This window comes from Danio rerio, chromosome 6 (genome assembly GCF_052040795.2).
Source record: "Danio rerio strain M-AB ecotype USA chromosome 6, GRCz13ab, whole genome shotgun sequence".
Taxonomy (NCBI): domain Eukaryota; kingdom Metazoa; phylum Chordata; class Actinopteri; order Cypriniformes; family Danionidae; genus Danio; species Danio rerio.
The window spans coordinates 53,776,542-53,801,178 of NC_141026.1; the positions used below are offsets into that span (position 1 = coordinate 53,776,542).

Consider the following 24,637-nt stretch of genomic DNA (forward strand, 5'->3'; position numbering starts at 1 on the left):
TTTTTAGTCAAAACTAATTATATGATAACTGCCGACACTGAGGATTGTGTTCAGTGGTAGGAGTGGGTTTAGAAGATTTAAGGGTGAGGTTTTGAGCTGTAGTTAAGGTGGGAACTGAGGTTACACCTAACAGTTTGACAATATATGGTAAACAACTAAACCCTTGATTAGCCTAAAACACAAAAGAAGCTCCAATTGAAATCCAAACACTCATATATATATATATATATATATATATATATATATATATATATATATATATATATATATATATATATATACATACATACATTTAATTCTTAGGCACTTGAGTCTTTCTTTTGGACATCCAAGACCCTTTTTACTTGACAGTTTCTTATTCCTTTATTTGTCTTCCTTCAGTCCATTTGATAGCACTGAGGTGAGGCCTTTGACAGCGTCCGCCAGCCGCCAGTCCATCCACAGCAGAAAGGGATCTGTATATAGCTGGACTCCGCCAAACACACCCAGTTTCACTGAGAAATACTTTCTAGTGAGTTTATGACCTACACACACACACACACACACACACACACACAGACACACAGACACACAGACACAGACACACACAGACTTGCTCCTATTTGCCGGTGGGGACTGTCATAGATGTAATGATGTTTCTACTATACAACCATATACAGGGTGTCTGCAGGGTTTTAAAAAATTCTTACATTTACTAAAATGTTGTGTTGTAGGCCTTAAATCATTTAATTTCAGGTCCAGGTTTAATTAGGAACCTAATTTTCCCATGTCCATCTAAAGGTACCCAATCAAGCCAACACCCATTCAATCACCAACAATCCATCTCAATAAAAACCTTAAAGTTACGGTCATAAACTCTATTTATCAATATGGTTTAGGCCCCGTTTACACTAATGCGTTTGTTTTAAAACGCGTAAGTTTTGCCACGGTTACGCCATCCGTCCACACTACGCCGGAGTTTTCGAGTGCTGAAAACGAAGCGTTTTGGAAACGCTGAAGAGGCCATTTTCATTCTAAAACGTTGCTGCTCCGTCTCAGTGTGGATGGGGGAAAACGGAGACATCTGAAAACAGAGGCGGGGCTGCCGACATTCACCTCTCTGATTGGGGCTTTTCCTCAATATTAAGTAGCCCACACGCACTGTTCAGTCCTGCATCCGTTTGATATGAAAAACTGACTCCCGAGGACATGTCCGGTAAATCTTCAAAGGGAAAAGTGTACTGTATAACTTCATTCACATCACCCTGGCTACGTTGTTTCACTTTCTCAACAATAAAACGAAAACATAATTTAAGGAACTGCCTATTTTCATTTTGATATTAACAACTTAACAGACAGCATAAATGTTGAGGCGTTGTGCTGCATATATGAGCGTCATCTTCACTGTGTGGATGATTAAACCAGAAGACGGAGCCTATAACATTACTGCCTCCTTTCATTTTTAGTGAATATACAAAACATAACCTCTCTTCTGCTGAATATCAATTTTATAAATCGATAATGGCCATTATAAAAGTATAACATACAATAAGTTTATACATTATAGGAAATAAAGGCAATCGCTCAGTCAATATACAGAATGTATGTGGTTACATTAGTTATAAACTTATTTTATTTTCAGCCAAAACACGTTACCTGAGAACAAGTAATAGATTCCAATAACCAAAGTCGGGAAATATGTTGTTGGATATAGACAACAAGATAAATGAAATATCACGTTTAACAAATATAGTGAGATCCAGCGGGAGATGCTTGATGAGCACTCTGAGAACAGCTCTCATCATAGGCTGCAGCGCATGCCAGAGAGTGTGTGTGTGGTCATGTGATGTGCATTTCAGTCGTTTTGGTGTGGACAGAGAGCTGTTCAGAAATGCTGGGTAAAACGCTAGTGTGGGCGCGATCGTTTTCATTCTAAAACGCCGTTTTAAAACTAAAAAGCACTAGTGTAAACGGGGCCTTGATTGTCTTCCTCACAATGTTTAACTCATGTTTAAAAGTTCTCGAGGTATTTATAGCTACTGACCTGGACAAACTCTGTTGTGCATAAATTAAGTTTCTTATTGTTTTTAAAACTGGTCTTTTTTTTTTTAAGTATTGTTGAAACAAGAATATGTACATACAGTAACTAGGTTGCTTGTTTAGACTTAAAAAAATAAGTGGCTAAAAAATAGCTAAATTAGATTGTTTTTTTTATTATTCAACCTGTACAAATCTTTTCAACTGACCTTTAGAAAACATCCTTAGCATTTTGCCCTTTATACGTTAATTAAAATTTAATTCATAATCATCTTTAAAAGGTCTTAAAGTCTTAAATTTGAATTTGTGTAACCTGCAGAAACCATGCATATAGTCTATTCTTGTATTCCTAAACCCAACCTTCACAGGAAACAATCTGCAGTTTTACGTTTTCAAAATACTCCATTCTGTGGGACTTTATAAGCATTTTACCCCATGGAGTTAAAGTCTGTGTGCATTCGGGTTTAAGTCCCCACTGGGATATAAAAACAAGTAACACCCACAAACATGCTGGTGTTCAATGCATTGTAATAATGAACATGCACAATATTGCTTTTGTGTGCACTTAATACAAAACAGCCAATAATTATCTATTATTGAAATTTAGAGTGGTCTTTAAGAATATTCTGATTGTGTTTGCATTGGTTTTCATAATCAGCACCAAATGCTTTATTCATTTTCAAACACTTTCACGTTACACATCTGTCCCACTACATGCTGAAATATTTGTTACAAATATTCTGTGATTATTTGTATTGTTCGTTAACGCATTACAATAAGCTTAAATTTGTTAACCTGTTCAAAAAAATAGCTTAAATGAAAAATTAAAGTAAAAAACAAAAATGAAATCTAAATTTTCTAATTGATGCTGAAATAATTTATTAACATCAAAAGTTTCTAATCCTACTAAATAACTAATAAAATCCAACTTCAACATAGTAACTAATAAATGGCTATTTCTAACAGTTGATTTTAATACATTAAGTAAAGTTTACTAATGTGATTTTAATTTGTTGAAACATTTGGTACAATAAAACATAAACATGAATATACAATAAAGAAATGCACTATTTTTATTATGTTGTTATATAAATATATATAACATTTTATTCATTTATTCATTCATTTTCTTTTAGACTTTATTAAGAAAGTCTTTATTAAATTATTTTCTTTATTAAATTAACCCCTTAATTAATCTGGGGTTGCCACAGCGGAATGAACCACCAACTTATCCAGCATATGTTTTACACAGCGAATGCCATTCCAGCTTGCAACCCATTACTGGGAAACATCCATACACTCTCATTCATACACAAACACTACGGACAACTTAGCTTACCCAATTCACCCAATGAATGTCTTTGAACTGTGCTAACCACTGCACCACTGCAATGCCCCTTTATAATATAATATTATAATATATTTTAATTTATTTATTTATAGTATAGTTAAGTTTATTTTGTATTTTGTTTACAGTTATTATATCTGTTAAATCTTTTTTGCAGCTGAGGTAAATACCGCAATGATACCATATATTGTGATAAAAGCTTCAGCCATTAATTGCAACAAGAAAATCGGAGACCAACAGAATCCTACACGCATAGATACTGTACACACACATGCAAGCACAGCATGAGCACTCACAAAGATTTAAAGGTGAAGTGTGTAATTTTCCAGTGTTGAAATAGATTCTCCTGTCCTGGTTTAATGTGAAGAGACAACTGTAAGTAAAACCGGGTGCGAACTGGGAGATTTTATCTGCTTTTTTTATTTCTGTGTGACAGATCGTACAATGTGCCTCCAATGAGATCTTGGGGAGAAGCCAACATACACTGTGTAACAACAAAAAACGATCCTTATATCCTCATTTTGACACACAAGCTTGAAGCCATACAAACCCAAACATGATTTGTGCTGATGTTGGCAAGCTTATGAAGTTGCTTTATCTTATTGTCTTTCACCTGCAGAGCTTGAATGTCATCATGTAATTTGGTTTTGTGGTTTTATTCTGCAGTCTATGATGCGTCAGATGCAAGATGCAGATGGGTCTTTTTCGATTGGCTCACGAGAGTCGAGGGGCGTGTCTTTACTCAGTTACCTAGCCGACTCCACCCAGGCCCTCAGTCCTCCTGCCTATGAGAAGACCAGCGGCCCGCCAGTCGCACAACACACTGTTCTGGATGCTAAGATACAGGATGATGATCTACTGAAGACACACACAGATGTATGAAATGCATTATGTATATATCACTTTATATATTATATTTACTTTGAATGTATTTTTGTATGTATGTATGCACAGTGCATCCGAAAAGTATTCATAGCGCTTGTTTTTTTTCCACATTTTTTATGTTACAGTCTTAGTCCAAAATGGATTCAATTCATTTAATTTATTTCCTCAAAATTATACACACATTATCCCATAATGACAATGTGAAGAAAAGCTTTAAAATTGCTGCAAATTGTAAAATCACATGCACACGAGTAATCACAGCCTTTGCATGAAGCTCTAAATTGAGCTCAGGTACATTCTGTTTCATCTAATAATTCTTGAGATGTTTCAGCAGCCTAATTGGAGTTCACCTGTGGTCAATTCACTTGATTGAACATGATTTGAAAAGGCATACACCTGTCTATATAAGGTCCCAGGGTTGACAGTGCATGTCAAAGCACAAACCAAGCATGAAGACAAAGGAATTGTCTGTAGACCTCTGAGACAGAATGGTCTTGAGGCCTAAGCCTGTGGAAGGTTACTGAATAATTTCTGCTGCTCTGAAAGTTTCAATGAGCACAGTGGCCTCCATCATTCGTAAGTGTAAGATGTTTGGAACCACCAGGACTCTTGCTAGAGCTGGCCGGCCATCTAAGCTGAGTGATCGGGGTAGAAGGGCTTAGTCAGGGAGGTGATCAATAACCTGATGGTCTCTCTGTCTGAGCTCCAGCATTCTTCTGTGGAAAGAGGGGAACCTTACTGGAGGACAACCATCTGTGCAGCAATCCACCAATCAGGCCTGTAGGGTAGAGTGGCCCGACATCTGAAGGACTTTCAGACCATAAGAAACTAAGTTCTCTGGTCTGATAAGACTAAAATTGAACTCTTTGGAGTGAATGCCAGCCGTTACGTTTGGAGAAAACAAGGCACCGCTCATCACCAGGCTAATATTATCCCTACAGTGAAGCATGGTGGTGGCAGCATCATGCTGTGGGGATGTTTTTCAGCAGCAGGAACTGGAAGACTACACAGGATAGAGGGAAAGATGAATGCAGCAATGTACAGAGACATCTTGAATGAAAAGCTGCTTCAGAGTGCTCTTGACCTCAGACTGGGGCGACGTTCATCTGCCAGCAGGACAATGACCCAAAGCACACCGCCAAAATATCAGTGGAGTGGCTTCACAACAACTCGGTGAATGTCCTTGCGTGGCATGCTATCCTATTGAATATCAAGAGATCTGAAAATGGTTGTACACCGTCGCTTCCCATTCAACCTGATAGAGCTTGAGAGGTACTGCCCCAATGATGAATGGGCAAAAATTCCCAAAGACAGGTGTGTCAAGCTTGTGACATCATATTAAAAAAGACTTGAGGCTGTAATTGCTGCCAAAGGTGCATCAACAAAGTATTGAGCGAAGGTTGTGAGTACTTATAAACGTGATTTTAATTTTAATTTTTTTTTTTTTTTAGTAAATTGGCTACAATATAAAAAAAAAATGTTCACATTGTCATTATGGGGCATTGTGTGAATAATTTTGAGGAAATTATTTTATTTAATCCATTTTGGATTAAGTCTGTAACAAAAACAAAATATACATGCTATACATGAATGTATATTTAATATATATTTATATTTAGCTTCTTGTCATTCCCAACCCTAGGCGGAGGAGAGTGTTGAATGGCCTTCAGAGACCGACACTGCTTCTCCAAGTCCAGCGGGCAGCAAACGAGACTCCATATTCCTCTTCCACCGTTACAGCACTCCAGATATCCTCAAACAGAGCGGAGAAATGAGCGTCAGCGCAGGGGAAGGAGATGCACAGGAGACGACAAACCCTGATGAGGCCACTGAACAAGAGACCTCGTTCAAGCAGGAAACTGAAGACAGAGTCGCGGTGAAGGACAGAAAGCCGAGCAGAGCGCAGAAGAAAGCCGTAGCTAAGAGAGTTTCTGCACTTCTGGAGGATCTGAATACAGCACTGGAGGAAACCAGCAATGTGGAGACCCTAAAGAAGCTAGATCTGCAGATCCGACAGCTCAACCATGTCTTAAAGGTGTTGTTAATATTCATGATTTGTAAAAAGATCTTTATAAGAAGTGAATTTCACTGCACACATTTGAAACTATATTTGTACCCAAAATTATTACTACATCAGCCACTTGAAAAAATTCTTAGTTTATTAGGTATGGGTTTGAATAAGATGTACATTTTTGTCACATATTATATATTATATATGTACAGGGGTTGGACAATGAAACTGAAACACTTGATTTTGGACAACAATAATTCATTAGTATGGTGTAGGACCTTCTTTTGCGGCCAATACAGCATCGATTCGTTTTTGGAATGACCGATACAAGTCCTTCACAGTGGCCAGGGGGATTTTGTGTGTGTATTGGTGCATTAACATCCGGATACACGGCACTTCCTTCAGGATACAGCGTTTGAACCGTTGGGCCCTCCAGATTAGTTGGGTAGTCCTTGCAGTGACACACCCATCTAGCACAAGTATTGGGCCTAGGGCAGGGGTGTCCATACTCAGTCCTGGAGGGCCAGTGTTCATCAGAGTGTAGTTCCAACCCCAATTAAACACACCTGAACCAGCTCATCAAGCGCTTTCTATGTATACTAGAAACTTCCCGGGAGTTTTTACATTTCTGTTTTACATATTTTACATTTCTGTCCAGAGAGGTCATGTTTTGATCTTCGATTGGTCTAATGCACTCACATGATGCGATTTCACAGGTCAGAGTTCACCAAGCTTGACCTTTGCAACACGGCGAACTGCGAACTTGTCGCACGAGCTTGCGATTCTAGCACACGCATTCGTGTGTATGTGAATGGAAGTCTATGAGGCGAAAAGTGCAATGTGACCGCAGATTTAGTGGTGGAATGAGTAATCAATGAAGATTGGCCACCAGGCTGCTCAAATTTAGGCATGAAAGCCCCAACACTAAATTGGCCAGTGTTTCAGTTTCATTGTCCAACCTCTATATATTATATATTATATGTTATATTATAAAATCTGTGTTGCTTCCTTACTCCCTTAAAATGTTTGAAAGTTAACACCTTTTGTACTATTTAATGCTAAAAGGCTTTAAATAACACTATATTTATGTTAAAGTAAAATGTCCTTTTAATTTATTCTTCCAATGTTCATTATGTTCCTTCTAAATTAAAAATAAATATTGTATTTTAGACCCTTATTAGCTTAAAATAACAAGCAAATAACACATTTTCATACATTTCTAGACAATTTAAGACAATTATTACATTTATAATTTATAATAGAAAATGTAGATTTTTTTTTCTTCAGGGTGAAATTGACTTAATATTTTTGGTACTTTTTTTTTTTTAATCTTCCATGCACTTTGTTTTCCTGTGGTTAGAAGGACCTCGACGCTTCTCAGGTGCCTTCATCTCAGACACTGGCAGTAGAGGAAGAGGAAGTGCTGGGTAGTTTCGACTTTCTCTCTGCAGATTGTACTGAAGATGAAATGCCAATTATGAGCAGCATCAGACTCGGGAACACTGGGTATATATATATTTTTGTTCATTATAATTAACTTTTTTTTTGTTATTACAACATATACAAACAACAAATGCTAAAATTCTTTGTTAATAATTATTTTAAATTCTAATCACAAAAGTGAACGTTTAATTATTCATTTACACATGTTTTTTTCAATTCTCATTACAAAAATGAACATTTATTTATTTATTTATTTATATAAATTATTAGTTTTAATTCTTATTGCAAAAGTGAACATTTATTTATTTATTTGTTTATTTATATAAAATCTTTTAAATTTTCATTACGAAAGTGACATTTATTTATTTATTCATTTATTTATATAAATTATTTTTTACAAATTCTCATTGCAAAAGTGAATTTTTTTTATTTAAATAGTTTTCAAAAATATTTATTTTTACAAAAGTAAACATTATTTATATACATACATTTTTTTAATTCTCATTACAAAAGTGAACATTTATTTATTTATTTGGGGTGAAATATAACCTGATACATGTTTTTATAACATTAAATGACATATAGAATGCAAATCTGCATTCTTGTGTGCAAAGTCAATGCATGTACGACATATTAAAATAAGGCTTAAAGTGCCCTCTTGTGGATAACGTCAAGTAATGCATGGACTACATCCTGTAAGTTCAAGATCAAATACCAGTACTTAATGTTTTATTTTATTTAATGCATTTAACCTGATGTGTAAAAACAATACTTGTTATGTAACTAACCTAAGCATCCTGTTGAATATATTTATTTGAAAGAGAGATCTGTGAAGAGTGTACCCTTTTATTCTGAGCACTGTTTATATGTATTGTAAATTAATACCAAAAAACAAAAACTTGATTTATTTGTATTGTTTTGCCAGGATTGGTTCGTTTAATGAGAGCACCCTGAAAAGCATGGGTCTGTTATGTCAGGAGCAGAGATGTGTGTCCTCAGAAGACAGCGCTGAAGGTCAGGTCAGACTGAGAGGAGACGCTGCAGTAAAAGCGTCCGTCACTACTGGAGTCTACAGTCTGGATCAGGCTCTTGAAACTCACCTCAGTGTCTGCGCTGTTCTGCTGAGGGTAAGCAACCTTTCCAGACAAACCACTGTTCATTATCACACAGTAACACATATACAGTGTTCATACCAATACTGACACCCCTGCTAAAATTGGAGCAAGAAAGGCTGTGTAGGGGGATTTAAACATTTGAATTTCTTGTTGAACAAAAGAAGATATTTTGAAGAATGTTGGTAACTGGTAGACATTTACTTCATAGTTGGCTATTGGTTAGGGCTGCTTGATAATGAAAAATAATCTGACTTTGCGGTATTTAGTTTTTCTGCATATGTTACGATATAAATACACAATTTTACCATTTGACTTGACGATTACTATTTAGAAAGAATTTATGGTCACACTACATTTTAAGGTTCACTTCTCATTATTAACAAACCTTTAACTATGACTTTTGCTTCATAAAACGCCTAATTTGCTCCTTATTAATAGTTATTTTGGAAGTTTAAGTAATAAATATAATTCCTTACATTTATATAGCGCTTTTCTAGACACTCAAAATGCTTTACACATTGGGGGAATCTCCTCATCTACCTCCAGTGTGCAGCATTCACCTAGATTACGCGACATCAGCGATATTGCGCCAGACCGCAGACCAGCTGATTGGTGGAGAGAAGACAGAGTGATGAAGCCAACAATGATAAGGGGATGGTTAGGAAGGTAATGATGGACAGGGATCAGTGAGCAAATTTGGCCAGGATGCCAGGGTTAAACCCCTCCTTTTTTCAAAGGACATCTTGGGATTTTTAAAGGCCACAGAGAGTCAGGCCCTCAGTTTTACATCTCATCCGAAAGACGGCGCTCACTGAGCAGTATAGAATCCCTGTCACTATACTAGGGCATTGGGAACCACACAGACTGCAGGTTGATTCTCCCCTGCTGGCCTCACTAACACCACTTAGGGCAGCAACTTTCCCATGTGGTCTCCCATCCAGGTACTGATTAGGCACAGCACTGCGACCATGTGAGAGTTGCAGAGAGCTAGCTGCATGTATTGGGTAGGATTAGGGATGTAGAAGATCATGCAGTCTATGTACTTTTTATAAATGCTGCAAGCAGCCAATATCTTAAAAGCATGCATTATAATAAACAGACCCAGACGGAATCTGCAGAAATCCTCAGATTTAAGCCCATTGTTGAGTCTACTTATGTAAATGTATTTAAATCGGTTATGGTACTGTTACTGAACAAAATGCTAACGCTAAGAAGATTTAAGTACAATACAGTTTATAAAGTATTAAATTTTCTATCTTTTAGTAGATATATTGTATGAGACTTGCTTTGTTTTCCAAACAAGTGGTTCTAGTTGGATTAGCATCGTAAACCTTAAAATAAGTGAAGTTTTTAAACTAATTTCGAGAGGAGCACGTGATATAATTGACAGCAGCTGGCCACCTATCTACACTCATTAGTTAGCCAATCAGATCTATCCTAACCCACTATAAGCAGCCTAGCTAGATATTACTCCCTTATCTTCGTTTTCCGAAGAAACCCCCCATCCACCCCTTTCTCCTCCTTTTCTCCTTTACAAAAAGGGGAGCTCTCGAGAACCACCTGATCTTGTACTCCCCTCACATGCTCTATGGACCTGGCGGGAGCCCTGGGCTCAACTATCTCCGAGCTCAGGGTTCTCTCCCGGGACAGCATGCCAAACCTGCTTACAGCTGTCAAGCAATATCTAAGTGTGAACTCTTGAAAAGTTAAAAAGTGTTTAATTTTGATTTCATGTGGTAAGTTTTTACTTACTATACTCTAAAAACCATTCATTAATTACTAATTCTGCGCAGAAATAGCAGTCAAGTCAAGTTGAGGTTTGTTGTCATTCTGCTATACATACAGTAGAACATTATGTTGTGTCTCGCAGGACCACAGTGCTACATAAATAAACATACTAATCATAAATATGAACACAACACTGGATTTAAGAGCTATATTAAACCTATACACAAGCCGAAGCGATAATCTGACCACTAACTATATATAAATACTTGAAATACTTAAATTAAACGCATAAACTAGGACAGACTATACAAGTACTTTTACATAAGACAGAACAATGTTGTGCAAGATATTATGCCAAAGAGGTATTTAAGGTTGAGGAAAACACTTGATTGTGTGGTACACATTGCTATTAAGTAACAGGTTAATAGCGAGAACGTGTCCCTATACTAAAGTGTTACCAATTGTTTTCATTTTTTATTGATTTGCATGATTCTGTAGATGAGCCAATCTTGCATAAAATGTAATAAATTACAAGCACTGATAAATAAAGCAAAGATAAAAGTGAAATAAACAGTGCTTTATGGTTTTGTATGTGTCGAAATTGCACTGCAAAGTCTTTACTGTATAAATAATTCAATAAAAAGATTCTTAAATAATCTTACAGTTGGTAAAAATGTTTTGTGCTTGATTGCTTTAAACTCCTTTAGGTTTTAAAAATGTGCAAATTATAAATTTCCACTCCGTTATTGTTAAACTCTGCAGTAGCTCCACAAATCGTATGTGTTATCTTTTTGGGGGTGAACTATCTTTAAACTTTTATACATTTTTGCTCAAAATATTCACAAAAGTACTTAAGTTCTGGTTGTTTCTCTTCCCAGGCTCTTAAGCAGTCAGACTCTGATCTGGTGCACAAAGACATCATGGATGAACTCTCACGCCAAGTTAACGTGCTGGAAAAAATTGCTGCTTTGTCACAGAAATTGATAGATGAGATCTCAGCGGCGGACTGTAAGTATGTCTGTAAGATATCATGCTAATAACTGATATGCATAGGTTTCCTACTAGTAACTTTAATAATGAGGCAAGTTTAAGATTGATTGATAACAACATATTTACTTTTTCTGTACCATCTAAGGCCCTGTTAACACCTGGTATTTATATATTTTTAATGCTTTTAATTTGCTAGATTATATACAGCATTTAATCTTTCTTTTATTTACTATTCACACTACTTTATAAACTATTTGTTTTATTGATTATTCACACTACTTTCTTTTACTTTGTACAAACCTTAGTCTCTAATATGTCCAGAAAATAAAGTAATCAAACCATATTTTGGCCTGGCTTCATCCAGATTGGAATCTAGAAAATATTTAAAGAAATACTGCCTCATTTGTACTGGTATATTTATATCTTGAAGGTTTTTAATTTGCTTGATCATATACAGAATTTTATTTTATTTTATATTGACTATCGCGCTACATTTTTCAAACTAAAATACACAAATTACATTACAGTGATTAATAAAGTGACATCCAAAATCCCCTCTGTAAAAACGTTTGACTCTAATATGTCCATAAAATAAATGAATAAAACCACAGTTTAGCCTGACTCACTTCATCCAAACTGGAATCTAGAGCATATTTAGAGAAATACTGCCTCATTTACATTTGGTATGTATACATTTTGAAGGTTAATTTCCTTGATCATATACAGCATTTTATTTTATTGTAGACTACTCACACTACTTGCTAACCTATTCATTGATTAACAGAAACATTCAAAATCCCCTCAGTGAAAACCTTAGACTCTAATATGTCCGGAAAATAAATAAATGAATAAAATAAAACTTTGGCCTGACTCCAAATTGGAATCTAGAGCTTATTCAGTAAAATACCGCCTCATTTACACCTGCTACGTTTATATTTTAAAGGTTTTTAATGTGCTTGATTATATACAGCATTTTATTTTTTTTATTTTTATTTTTTATTGACTATCGCACTATATTTTAAACATAAATACACAGATTACATTACAGTGATTAATAAAGTGACATCCAAAATCCCCTTAGACTCTAATATGTGCATAAAATAAATGAACAAAACCACATTTTGGCCTGACTCACTTCATCCAGATTGGAATCTAGAGCACATTTAAAGAAATACTGCCTCATTTACACCTGGTATATTTATATTCTGAAGGTTTTGAATTTGCTTGATCAAATACAGCATTTTATTTTATTTTACTATTCACTATTCACGCTACTTTCTAACCTATTCATTGATTAACAGAGACATCCAAACACCCCTCAGTAAAAACCTTAGACTCTAATATGTCCGGAAAATAAACATATAAATATACAAATAATAAAGATACAAATGAAATACAACTTTGGCCTGACTCACTTTATCCAGATTGGAATCTAGAGCTTATTTAATAAAGTACTGCCTCATTTAAACCTAGAATGTTTATACATGTGGTATAAAAGTTTTTATTTTATTTTATCTTATTCACATTACTTTCTAAGCTATTCATTGATTTAAAAAAACAAGATTTTCAAAATCCCCTCTGTAAAAACTTTAGACTCTAATATGTCCATAAATAAATTAATAAAACCACATTTTGGCCTGACTCACTTCATCCAGATTGAAATCTAAAACATATTTAATAAAATACTGCCTCATTTACTCCTGGTATATTTATATTCTGATAGTTTTTATTTTGCTTGATCATATACAGCATTTTATTTTATTGTATTTTATTTTATTTTTTGCTCTTCAACCTACTTTTATAAACTATTTAGATATTAAAAAGACAGACGTCCAAAATCCCCCCTGTAGAATTCTGAGACTCTAATATGTCCAGAAAATAAATGAATAAAACTCCATTCAGATTGGAATCTAGCACATATTTAATAATATACTTCCTCATTTGCATATTAAACATAACGTATTACGAGAAATTTAATGGCAAAAGATTTCCAGGTATTAATTTAATCAATCAATTTGGGTATATATGTTGAAAACTACAGTATCATAAAATAGTCTTACCCTATTTATCTGTAGTGTCCTGCCTTGATGCCAGGTGTAAACATGGCCTAAGTGTCACTCTAGAGTACAGTTTTATGTGCTGTGAGTGTCAGCCGTCTCAGATTGTAGATGCATTATTCATGTTTGTGTGTGTGTGTGTGTCTCTCAGTGTTGTCCAAAACTCCGAAGGGCATTGAAGTGTTTTGGAAGGAGTGCTGTGAGAGTGATTCAGCTTTCTGCTGCTCCACGGAGGCTTTCCTCAGGGCGCTGCGCAAACATTTCATCCACAAAGTCAAAGCCAAAGAGCCCGGCCAGACTGATGCAGGTGCCTATAATCTCTTCTGTTCTAATGACTCCATAAACTGCTGAATTATGTTGCCTAATAAACTCAAAGGAATCAAATGGAATACTTTATTTGCATTTATTTAAAGATTTGTATTGACAAAACAGTGATATAGGCGTCTTATGTCAGCATGTATAGTAATAATACAGACATCGATTATACAAGCATCCATCAGCTAGTCGTTGTGTCTTTTGTGAAGGGTAAAATTAACTAAAAGAAATATACATTGACTTCTTTGTTATTATATTCAGTTCGTCCGTAGGTGTTAAATTTCATGGACGAATTAATAATAATAATAATAATAATTCCATACATTTATATAGCGCTTTTCTGGGCACTCAAATCGCTTTACACATAAGAAGAGTCTCCTTATCCAACACCAGTTAAATAACTCAGTAGCTTTGCTTCTGATTGATGTTTCTGTTTGGTACTTAGTAATATAAACGTGAGTTAGGAAGTACTAATTTCTAAATTATTTTTTTGTTTATTGTATTTTATTATAATATTTTGATAAATTTATTTGTATAATAATAAATATTCTAATAAAAATTGTCATTTGTTTTACATTTGAGTTATATTTTTATTTTATATTATTATAATTAAATTATATTTTATTCATTGGTGCTCTGTTTTATGTACTGATGCTCGGTAATAATTCATTTAAGATGCGTTTTCTCACAGGGCAAGCACATTGGGGAAGCGTGCTGCATTTTTTCACAGCATAAGCAGTTTGCGGGTGTACGTCGCGTATTCTCACAACACTTGCGGATGGCACTGAGCACAGCGGAAGTGTTTCGGGGGGCCCTAAAACTGGTATTTAGGCTAATGAAATAATGAAATACAAAAGACAAGGCAATCGGGATTTTAAAATAAAAAAATAAAAACCTTACCTTTAAAAGATCACCTATAAGTTTACTGAGCAATAGTCTCTGCACAGCGGTGTCCGTCACATTCTTGGGTCCCCTTGGAGCATTTCCATTGTTTTTGTGAGTGTTGTGGGAGGAATGTGTGTGCATTTGTGAGGATTTCCATTAGGATTTGATCTTTTCTAATTTGCTGGCATTTTTTTTTGTAATTGAATGCGTTATCGTAACACAAATTGTTTATATTCACAAAATGCATTTAAGATTTGTTGGTAAAAATGCATGCAAATATTTTCTTTGCACTTTTGTAAATTAAATGATAGTTTAATAAATAAAGTAATGATTAATTTACTTTTTAATTGTGTAATTAGCTTTGTATAAAATAAATGTCTGTCATTTTTCTTTTTTAAGGTAATTTTAAAACTAATATTTGATTTTTTTTAACTGCTACAAGATTATATTTTTTTGTAAATGTATTATTGTACATCATATCATTTATGTACTTTATGTACTTTATTTTTATTTAATTCTTTTCTATTATTGTTATATTTTCACATTTTATTGTCACTCAGAATTTGTTTTTTAAAATAATAAGCTTTGCATAAAGAGTTCTGTTTATTCTGTACAATCTATACTTTATATATTTAACACAATGTAAAATGTAATCAGCATCTAATATAATTTATCATCTCTATTTTTAAATATATATTATAATTATTAATATTATTTATTGTTAGTTGGAGTTAATTCTGAAACTGAAATGCAATTATTTGAGATTATCAAAACTGTATTCTTTCTCAGAAATAATCTGTAAAATAAAAAACAATTATTAAATTGCATAAATATGTGTTATATTCATTTTGTATGGTTTCTTGTCCTGCAGTTTTCAATCAGCTGCTGCATCAGGTGCAGTGCAGTGGGATGGTGGCGTCTGTTACTCTGTGCACTGCAGAGCGTCTCACTGTGTTTCAGCTGCTAGTTTACCTCAGCAGATGGAGTATTACTGACTTTGGGGAGCACATCTCTCTCCTCTCTAAAGAAGGTAATGGCACCGAGGGTTCACACAACACACAACAATCACATATAGTAAAAAAGAAGCACCCAACATCAATATTTAAATCTCTGATATGATAAATATGATATAATACTAATATGATATATAAATATAATACTCATATTAATGAAATGCGACCCTTAAAATGGGTGGATCACACTAAAATAAGATATTTAAAATAATCCTAGTGTAAAATGATCTATTGTCACTGAACTAAACTTAAACTCCGAAATCTGGACTTTATTAGAACTATGTAAAAAGCGCTATATAAATAAACATGAATTGAATTGAATTAAACTCCTCCAGGATTTTGCGTGGAAAATTTATTTACAGATTTGTGGTCTAAAATGACTTTACTCTTGACTAAAGTTGACTTGTGACTTGACTAAAGACTTGTGACTTGACTAAAGTTGACTTTAAAACTTGACTTGTTTTCTCAGTTGTGAAAATGTCAACTAAAAAATTTAAAATTAAAGTTTAAATTTAGGGAATATATGTATATAGAAATATTATTAAACATTCTTAAATATCTATGTGCAGTTTTGTATTTATGTATGCATAAGAAAGAACTGCCCTCACGTCTCACTCGTCAGGCTAAAATGACTAGTCTTTTTTTGGACCGTACTGTTAATAATGGAAATAGTCAATGGTTCAACTGATTTTAATTGATTTGATTGATTTTAATTGGTAAAATGCCATTTATTTTAACAAAAATATATGACCTAAATGTATTTAAAAAAAAATTTTCACTTTTAAACAAAAATGTTTACTTTTTTTCTATGTAGCACACTCTAATAATGCTGGGTTGTTTTAAACTAACATTGGGTCAAATGTGGACAAACCAAACTTTGGGTTCATTTATTTTAAAATTAAATAAAGTAGTGAATATAATTTTAACCTATAATAAATAGGTGAAATTGTAATAAATTTGAATATATATTCATATTTAATTTATATTAAAAGCCCCCCTTTGATTTGTTTTTCTTTCTTTTTTAAATATTTCCTGAATGATGTTTAACAGAGCAAGGACATTTTCACAGTATGCCTGATAGTATTTTTTCTTCTGGAGAAAGTCTTATTTGTTTTATTTTGGCTAAAATAAAAGCAGTTTTTAATTTTTATGAACCTTTTTAAGGTCAATATTATTAGACCCTTTAAGCTTTAAGCTTTTTTTTTAACAGTCTACAGAACAAACCATCGTTATACAATAACTTGCCTAATTACCCAACCTGCCTAGTTAACCTTGCTAAGCCTTTAAATGTAACTTTAAGCTGTATAGAAGTGTCTTGAAAAATATCTAGTCAAATATTATTTACTGTCATCATAGCAAAGTTCAAATAAATCGATTATTAGAAATGAGTTATTAAAACTGTGTTGACAAAATTCTTTCTGTTAAATAAAAATTGTGGGAAAAAATCAGGGGGGTTAATAATTCAGGGAAACAAAAATGTTTAGTAAACAAAAATGTTTACTTTAATTTTATGAAGTACACTCTAATAATGCTGAGTTGTTTTAAACTTACATTGGGTCAAATGTGTACAAACCAAACTTTTGGTTCATTTATTTTAAATTAAATAAAATAATACATATAATTTGAACCTATAATACAGGGGTGGCCAACCCTGTTCCTGGAGAGCCACCTTCCTGCAGAATTCAGTTGCGACCCATATCGAACACACCTGCCTGTAATTATGACGTGGTGTTCAGGTCCTAATTAGTTGGTTCAGGTGTGTTTGATATGGGTAGCAACTGAAATCTGCAGGAAGGTGGCTCTCCAGGAACAGGGTTGGCCACCCCTGCTATAATAGGTTAAATTTGTATTATTTTTTACATTTTATTATTTATATATAAATATACAGTTGAAGTCAGAATTATGAGCCCTCATGTTCAATTTTAATTTTTTAATTTTCCCCAATTTCAGCTTCAATTTTTTTTTTAACCTAAAATGTACCTTTTTTTTTTTTAATTAAAACTGCTTTTATTCTAGCTGAAATAAATAAAAAAGACTTTCTTCTGGAGAAAAAATTGTAACAAATACGGTGATCATTTCCTTGCTTGTTTATTTCATAATGTTCATTTTTATTATAACTGTGTTAATTGTCTTATTTTATCCTTTATTCTGAAATTGCTATGAAATGTTAAAAAGAAGTAGTGAATAACTGACATGCAGTAAATCCAGTTCCTGCTGTCCTCTTGGGTTCACTGTGTGTTTAGCGAATCTCTCCGACTCGATCAGTCTCAAGGATTCTTCCCCATAGATCTCATTAAGAGCCTGTGTGTTTGTCTGGGATGGGGTTTGCTGCAGTGTATCTGATAGCCTGTCTGGAGAGTCCCAAGAGAAGACGAGCACTGAAGAAGCTGAAGGGGAAGCGCATCTCGGATTTGCAGCCGACGGGACGCATCCTCCAGCTGCTGGCCAAACTGCAGACTGACGCCAATCACAAGGTGGCTTCAGCGGCCTCGTCCTGCCTCAACCGGGCCTCGCGCTCCAAATCCTTCAGGGCAAAGGTAGAAGACCACTAACATGCTATCAAACAAACAACTGCCCCTGTTATGCTATTTTAAAAGGTCTTTGATTTTGTTTCTTATAATTGGTTTACATGCATTTAAGGTTCATTTAGTTTTATAGCAGACAAGTTTAGTGAGATACAATTGCGGAGGCATTCAGCGATTCTAAAAGAAGGGGCAATGCACACTTTTTATAGGAGCAGGGGTGTCAAAATTAATTGTTTCTTCTGTGCACCGCGATGCAGATGGGGATAATTCAATATCGGTTCAGTTATAAATCATAACCGGTTATTACGCACTCACATCATTTATCTCCTATGCGCGATGTCGCAGTAGAATACTATGGCGAAGGAGGCGAGCTCGACTAAATAAAGCGCTCCTACTACTTAAAAGGTAGATAATTATGCACAATTCAACTGCTTGTGAGTTTGCTGGAAAGGCACAGTACACAAGCCGCTATTTCACTACTAGGGAGAAATGCTGTAAAGTTCCATCTCTCTCTCTCACAAACACACACTTTGGACATTTGACCCGCTGTGCTGGCCTGTTTGTGAGGTCACTTTTCCTCTCCTCTTGGCTGTTAAAGTGATACTTGTGGATCCAGACACGAGCATGCCTGAGGTGCGAGTTTTCTCCACTGTGTCTATTACGGATTACCTGTGATAACCGTGTAGTATGCACATACAGACTGTAACCGCTGCTGTTCTTCCGTGTGACTCATCAGTGAACATCGCTTTTATTTCTAAAGCCAAGCACAGCCCTTTCTGTTGAGCGGGTGAAGACAATGACGAATCATAGGGGTGTAAGACAGCGCTCAAAAAGCAAGCAGAATAATATTTACATTAGTTTACATGCTGTCCATGTATTTGAGTTTAGTTTGATACGTTCAGAAAGAGTGTTTTCTTTAAGCAGGTAAGGTACAGTTCATAAATTTTACTACTGAATTAAAGGACAATATTGTATTACAAATAATATATAAATATGAAAAAAAAAGTTTTGTGTTGTGAAGAAAAAAATCGAATTATGTATGGAAAGCATCGTCAATGCACCGTGATGCACTGAGATATTAAATTGAACTGTATTGATGGCATGATAATCGTAACCGAATCGTGAGACCAGTGTATATTCACACCTCTAGTGTTCAAACTCGGTTCTGGAGGGCCAGTGACCTGTTGAGTTTTGCTTCAACTTGCTTAAACGCACCTGCCAGGAAATTTCTAGTATATCTAGCAGGAGCTTGATTAGCTTGTTCAGGTGTGGTTTATTAGGGTTGGAGCTAAACTCTTCAGGACACCGGCCCTCCAGGACCAAGCTTGGACATCCCTGTTTTAGAGAGAGAGAAGACTTTTTCTACAGGTGGTTTGTCAAGCCCACTCACCTGTATGAAGTTCACTTAATTTTCTTTTTATATGAAGTGATTGTAAGAAAGTGTCTGGTGCGTGTGACAGATGGTTTGTCAAGCCCACTCACCTGTGAGTGGCACACTCAGAAATGCATGATGTTTTTGGGGTAAAAACATGCATAATAAACAAACATTAAGGCATCTTTCTATTATGAATTTTCATAAATAGTAGGTAAAAACTATTGCAAAATGATGCTATTTAAATGTGTCTACAACTTATCTTCAAAATCATGGAGATAAATATTAAGGTGTTATAAATATATTTTTGTCACTGAAGAAGATTAAATAAGTTATACAAACTTAAATGGCAAGGCAAGCACACTATGCTCTGGAAAGGCAACGTATATGTGTTATTCTCTGGAAAGTTATAGTGCTCATTTGTTCATTCATTTTCTTTTGGCTTAGTTCCTTAGTTATCTGGGGTTGCCACAGCGTTATGAACCACCAACTGTTCCAGCATGTTTTACGCAGCGAATGCCCTTCCAGCCTCAACTCAGTTTTGGGAAACACCCATAACCTCGCGCATTCACACACATTCTCATACACTACGGCCAATTTAGTTCATTCAAATCAACTATAGCGCATGTCTTTGGTGTTTTTTTTCCCAAAATGGATACATTTCGGTTAGTCTAATTTTAATTAGCAATTTCAATTTGTGCAATAATTAAATTTTTTTTGTGTGATATATTGGTGTTTTGTGAAATGGACATTTCTTTTAGGTCTATTTTCTGTCAGAGTCAGTTCTTTCATTTGGGAGACACTCATAGACAGTTCATTCAGACATTCAAAAACAGTAACATGAAGACAAACAACATGAAAGTTGATATTTGAAATGACATAATAGGGGCTGTCCATTTTCTTAGTGGAGTCAAGTTCTTTGTTTTCTGTGTGTGATGTGTTTTTTTTTTTTTTATATGAACCTTTCATAGGCAGTGGTTCATTACACCGATCTCTTGAAAAACAGCAACACGAATGTGCGGCATGAGGCCTGTCTGGCTCTGAAAAGTCTGAAGGTCAGTTCTGTCTTGAATATAGGACATCATGATGAGTTTGTACTGAATTTTTACTTCTTGTAATGTTTATGAGTGTTTATGATCTTCAAATCCTGAAAAATGAAACCTGAAAACATGGCTAATCGGAAATAAGCAGTAAATTAGCATATTGGTATGGTTTTTGAAGCATCACGTGACAGCGACTGAGACTGATTGGTTTAGAGAAGTGTTTTGGTGTGTTTTTAGGCCTCAGAGAGTGCAGAGCAGGTTGCTGAACTGTGGCGGTCCGCAGACGAAGACCTGAGGAACGCTGCACGTGAGACAGTACTGTCCTTCGGTGGGTAAATTCTGCACACGTGTTGTAAGCTGTATTCATCACACTGTCAACCCCTACACAGATGAGCTGTGTCTAAATCCAGTCTAGTGAGTCAATGACTTAAAGCGTTAGTTCACCTAATTATTTAAATGCTGCTACTCTCACGCTCACGTCGTGCTAAATACCTGAAACCTTTGTTCATCTTCAGTACACAAATCAAGATATTTTATATGAAATCTGACAGCTCTCTCATTCTCCAAAAGCTGCAAGGGTCATGAGATGTTCAAAACATGGTCAACATCCCATGTGGCTTCAGTGGTTTAACTGTAATCATACGAAGCTCCAAAAACACATTTGAATGCCAAAAATCTGTGAAAACAACTTTGTTTACCTATATCTTATCTTCCTTGTCAGGTCAAGGGTACGTGTTTAATTACTATAGGCAGCATGGTGAATTGCCATTAGACTGCACATGTGATGTATTGTCCATTAGCAAATGTGCACACTGATCTAATGCAGAAGATATAGACGTACAAATATTTTTACTTTTTGGCTTAAAAAAAAGTGGTTATATGGAGGATGAGAGAGCTCCTGGATTTCATCTAAAATATCTTCATTTGTTAAGACGAACGATGGTCGTAGGGGATTGGAATGACATGAGGGTGAGTAACTAATATCCGAATTTTCTAACCCTTTAATACACAGGTGTCAAACTCGGTTCCAAAAGGGCAGCAGCTCTGCACAGTTTAGTTCCAACCCTAATTAAACACACCTGATCAAACTAATTGAGTCCTTCAGGCTTGTTTGAAACCTACAGGTAAGTGTGTTGGAGCAGGGTTGGAACTAAACTGTGCAGGGCTTCGGCCCTCTAGGAATTGAGTTTGACATCCCTGCTTTAATAGATGGCTGTTTTTGTACGGTAGCATCTTTCAAAGCACCATAATGTCAAATCTTATGATGTAGAAATTCAAGTCATGATTACAATGTAAATGTATGCAATGTTGGGTAATATCAACTGTAATGTACTTTGTCTTCTCCATATCAGATTTTTTTTTTCTGGCAAAGGTTTACATACATTAAGTGACTTTTTTTTTTCAATTTAGTAGATATGATTTACACCCACCAGTCACTTTATTAGGTACACCTTACTAGTATTGGGTTGGACCTCCTTTTGCCTTCATAACTGCCTTAATCCTTCGTGGCGTAGATTCAACAAGATACTGCAAATATTCGTCAGAGATTTTGGTCCATTTTGACATGATAGCATTACACAGTTGCTGCAGATTTGTCGGCTGCACATCCATGATGTGAATTTCCAGTTCCACCACATCCCAAAGGTGCTCTATTGGATTGCACTCAAATGGCCTCCACAGTCACCAGATCTCAGTGAACTCATTGTCAAGAAACCAGTCTGAGATTATTCGCGCTTCATGACATGGCGAGTTGTCCTGTTTGAAGTAGCCATCAGAAGATGAGTACAATGTCGTCATAAAGGGATGGACATGGTCAGCAACAATACTCAGGTAGGCTGTGGCATTGACACAATGCTCAATTGGTCCTATTGTCTCAAAGTGTGCCAAGAAAATAGAGAGGGTGCTCGCTGCAGAGCCATTTGAGGAGAGGTGAGCTCCAGAGAGGGGGAGCATGAGCTGTAGCTCCTCCTCCTGTAAGCTGTTTTAAGGCGTACACCAACCCCACCCCTAACCCTACCCCCAGTGACATCACTCGTAGAAGAAGTGCAAAAAAGGTGGAGCTCAAGCTTAAGCTCCCCCTCTCTGGAGCTCACCTCTCCTCTAATGGCTCTGCAGCGAGCACCACTTGAGAAAATATCCCTCACACCATTACACCACCAGCCTGAACCATTAATACAAGGTAGGATGGATCCATGCTTTCCAGTTGTTGATGCCTAATTCTGACCCTACTATCCAAATGTCGCAGCAGAAATCGAGACTCCATCAGACCAGGCAACATTTCTCCAATCTTCTGTTGTCCAATTTTGGTGAGCCTGTGTAAATTGTAGCCTCAGTTTCCTGTCCTTAGCTGACAGGAGTTGCACTCGGTATGGTCTTCTGCTGCTGTAGCCCATCCACCTCAAGGTTGGACGTGTTGTGCGTTCAGAGTTGCTCTTCTGCATACCTCAGATGTAGCTAGTGGTTATTTGAGGTACTGTTGCCTTTCTATATGCAGACATGTGATTGGCTGATGAGAAATTTTTGTTTACGAGCAGTTGGATAGGTGTACCTAATAAAGTGGCCAGTGAGTGTATGTTCCCGAAGTTCTTTCCAGTTAAAGGAATAGTTTAACCAAAAATTAAAATGTATCCATAATTTTCTCATGCTCCATTTGTTTCAAACCTGTTTGAGCTTCTTTCTTCTGTTGAACACAAGGAAACCTATACTAAATATACTACTATGTATGTCAATGGCTGCTTGTTTTCCAACATTCTTCGAAATATCTTCTTTTGTTTTCACCAGAAAACAATCAAAAACTTTAGAACCATTTCATTGTGAGGAATTGCTTATTTATGGCAGAACTGTCCCTTTATTTATATGTAATTTACCATTGTCCGGAATATAATACCTTGTATTTTGTTTTATGTCACTCCCAGACTGAATTCTCCATTTTTTTTTCTCTTAGGTAAAAAAGGTCAAATGGCTTTCCAGCGAATGGACCAGATCTATGAGCTGCAGGATGAGGCTTACAAGAACCTGGAAACCGAAATCACGATCTTATAGCAGACCAAAGACCCGGTCCCTTACCTGATTGGACGGTGCTGAGACACTGACGTTTGTATTGGACACATTCCATATGTGTGTACATGTATTGCCAAGTATTTAATAATATGCAGGTTTATTATTTTATGTAATTTTAACTTTTTATTTTAAGTGAAGTATTTATGAATAAACTGTCTTCTATATTTCTTATGTATCAACATGAGTAAACGAAATATATTGACAATAAATGTAAATAAGAGAACTATGATGGTTCATTAAGCTGCGTCTTTATTTTTCTCACATCTAAATATCTACACTTCAGATTTACTTTAATTTACTTTAAGTTTACTTTAATTACAATATTTACTTGTTTGTTAACATGAACCAACAACGAAAAATGATTCTAAAGCATCTACTATTTTAATGTAGTTTATCTTGTTGAACATTTTTATTATTGCCTGTTGTTATTAGCATTCATTCATTCGGCTTAGTCCCTTATCTATCAGGAGTTGCCACAGCATGTTTTACAGAGCGAATGCCCTGTCAGCCGCAGCCCATTACTGGGAAACACCCATACACATGCACACACAAACACACACTACGGCTAATTTAGTTTATTCAATTCACCTGTAGTGCATGTCTTTGGACTGTGGGGGAAACCTATGTCGACACGGGGAGAACGTGTAAACTCCACACAGATATGCCAACTGACCCAGCTTGGACTCCCAGATATGCCGCCCTAAAAGCATTAAATCCTTATTGTGAAATGTTACAAATTATCTTTCATAGTTGTGTTTTCATCATAAGCGGACAAATGACGATATGAAAATAAAAATGCATGACGAACATTAAGATTTGGACTTTGGACGA

The 24,637-nt window shown here is 35.5% G+C and overlaps 1 protein-coding gene across 7 annotated transcripts in view; it reads left to right on the plus strand.

Annotated features, from left to right (window-relative positions):
* The window catches only part of ripor3 (RIPOR family member 3), an 84,350-nt gene extending 60,318 nt beyond the window's left edge, over nucleotides 1-24,032 (plus strand). For 2 of the 7 annotated variants that reach the window (XM_088651028.1, XM_087255546.1), the window contains exons 12-23: nucleotides 382-511; nucleotides 4,031-4,240; nucleotides 5,892-6,284; nucleotides 7,621-7,766; nucleotides 8,629-8,830; nucleotides 11,425-11,554; nucleotides 13,745-13,900; nucleotides 15,665-15,823; nucleotides 18,141-18,343; nucleotides 20,675-20,758; nucleotides 20,984-21,074; nucleotides 23,691-24,032. In XM_088651028.1, the coding sequence (XP_088507154.1) occupies nucleotides 382-511; nucleotides 4,031-4,240; nucleotides 5,892-6,284; nucleotides 7,621-7,766; nucleotides 8,629-8,830; nucleotides 11,425-11,554; nucleotides 13,745-13,900; nucleotides 15,665-15,823; nucleotides 18,141-18,343; nucleotides 20,675-20,758; nucleotides 20,984-21,074; nucleotides 23,691-23,788 (2,002 nt within the window). In that variant the 3' untranslated portion in view covers nucleotides 23,789-24,032. 7 annotated transcript variants of the gene reach the window in all.
* The last annotated feature ends 605 nt before the right edge of the window (nucleotides 24,033-24,637 follow it).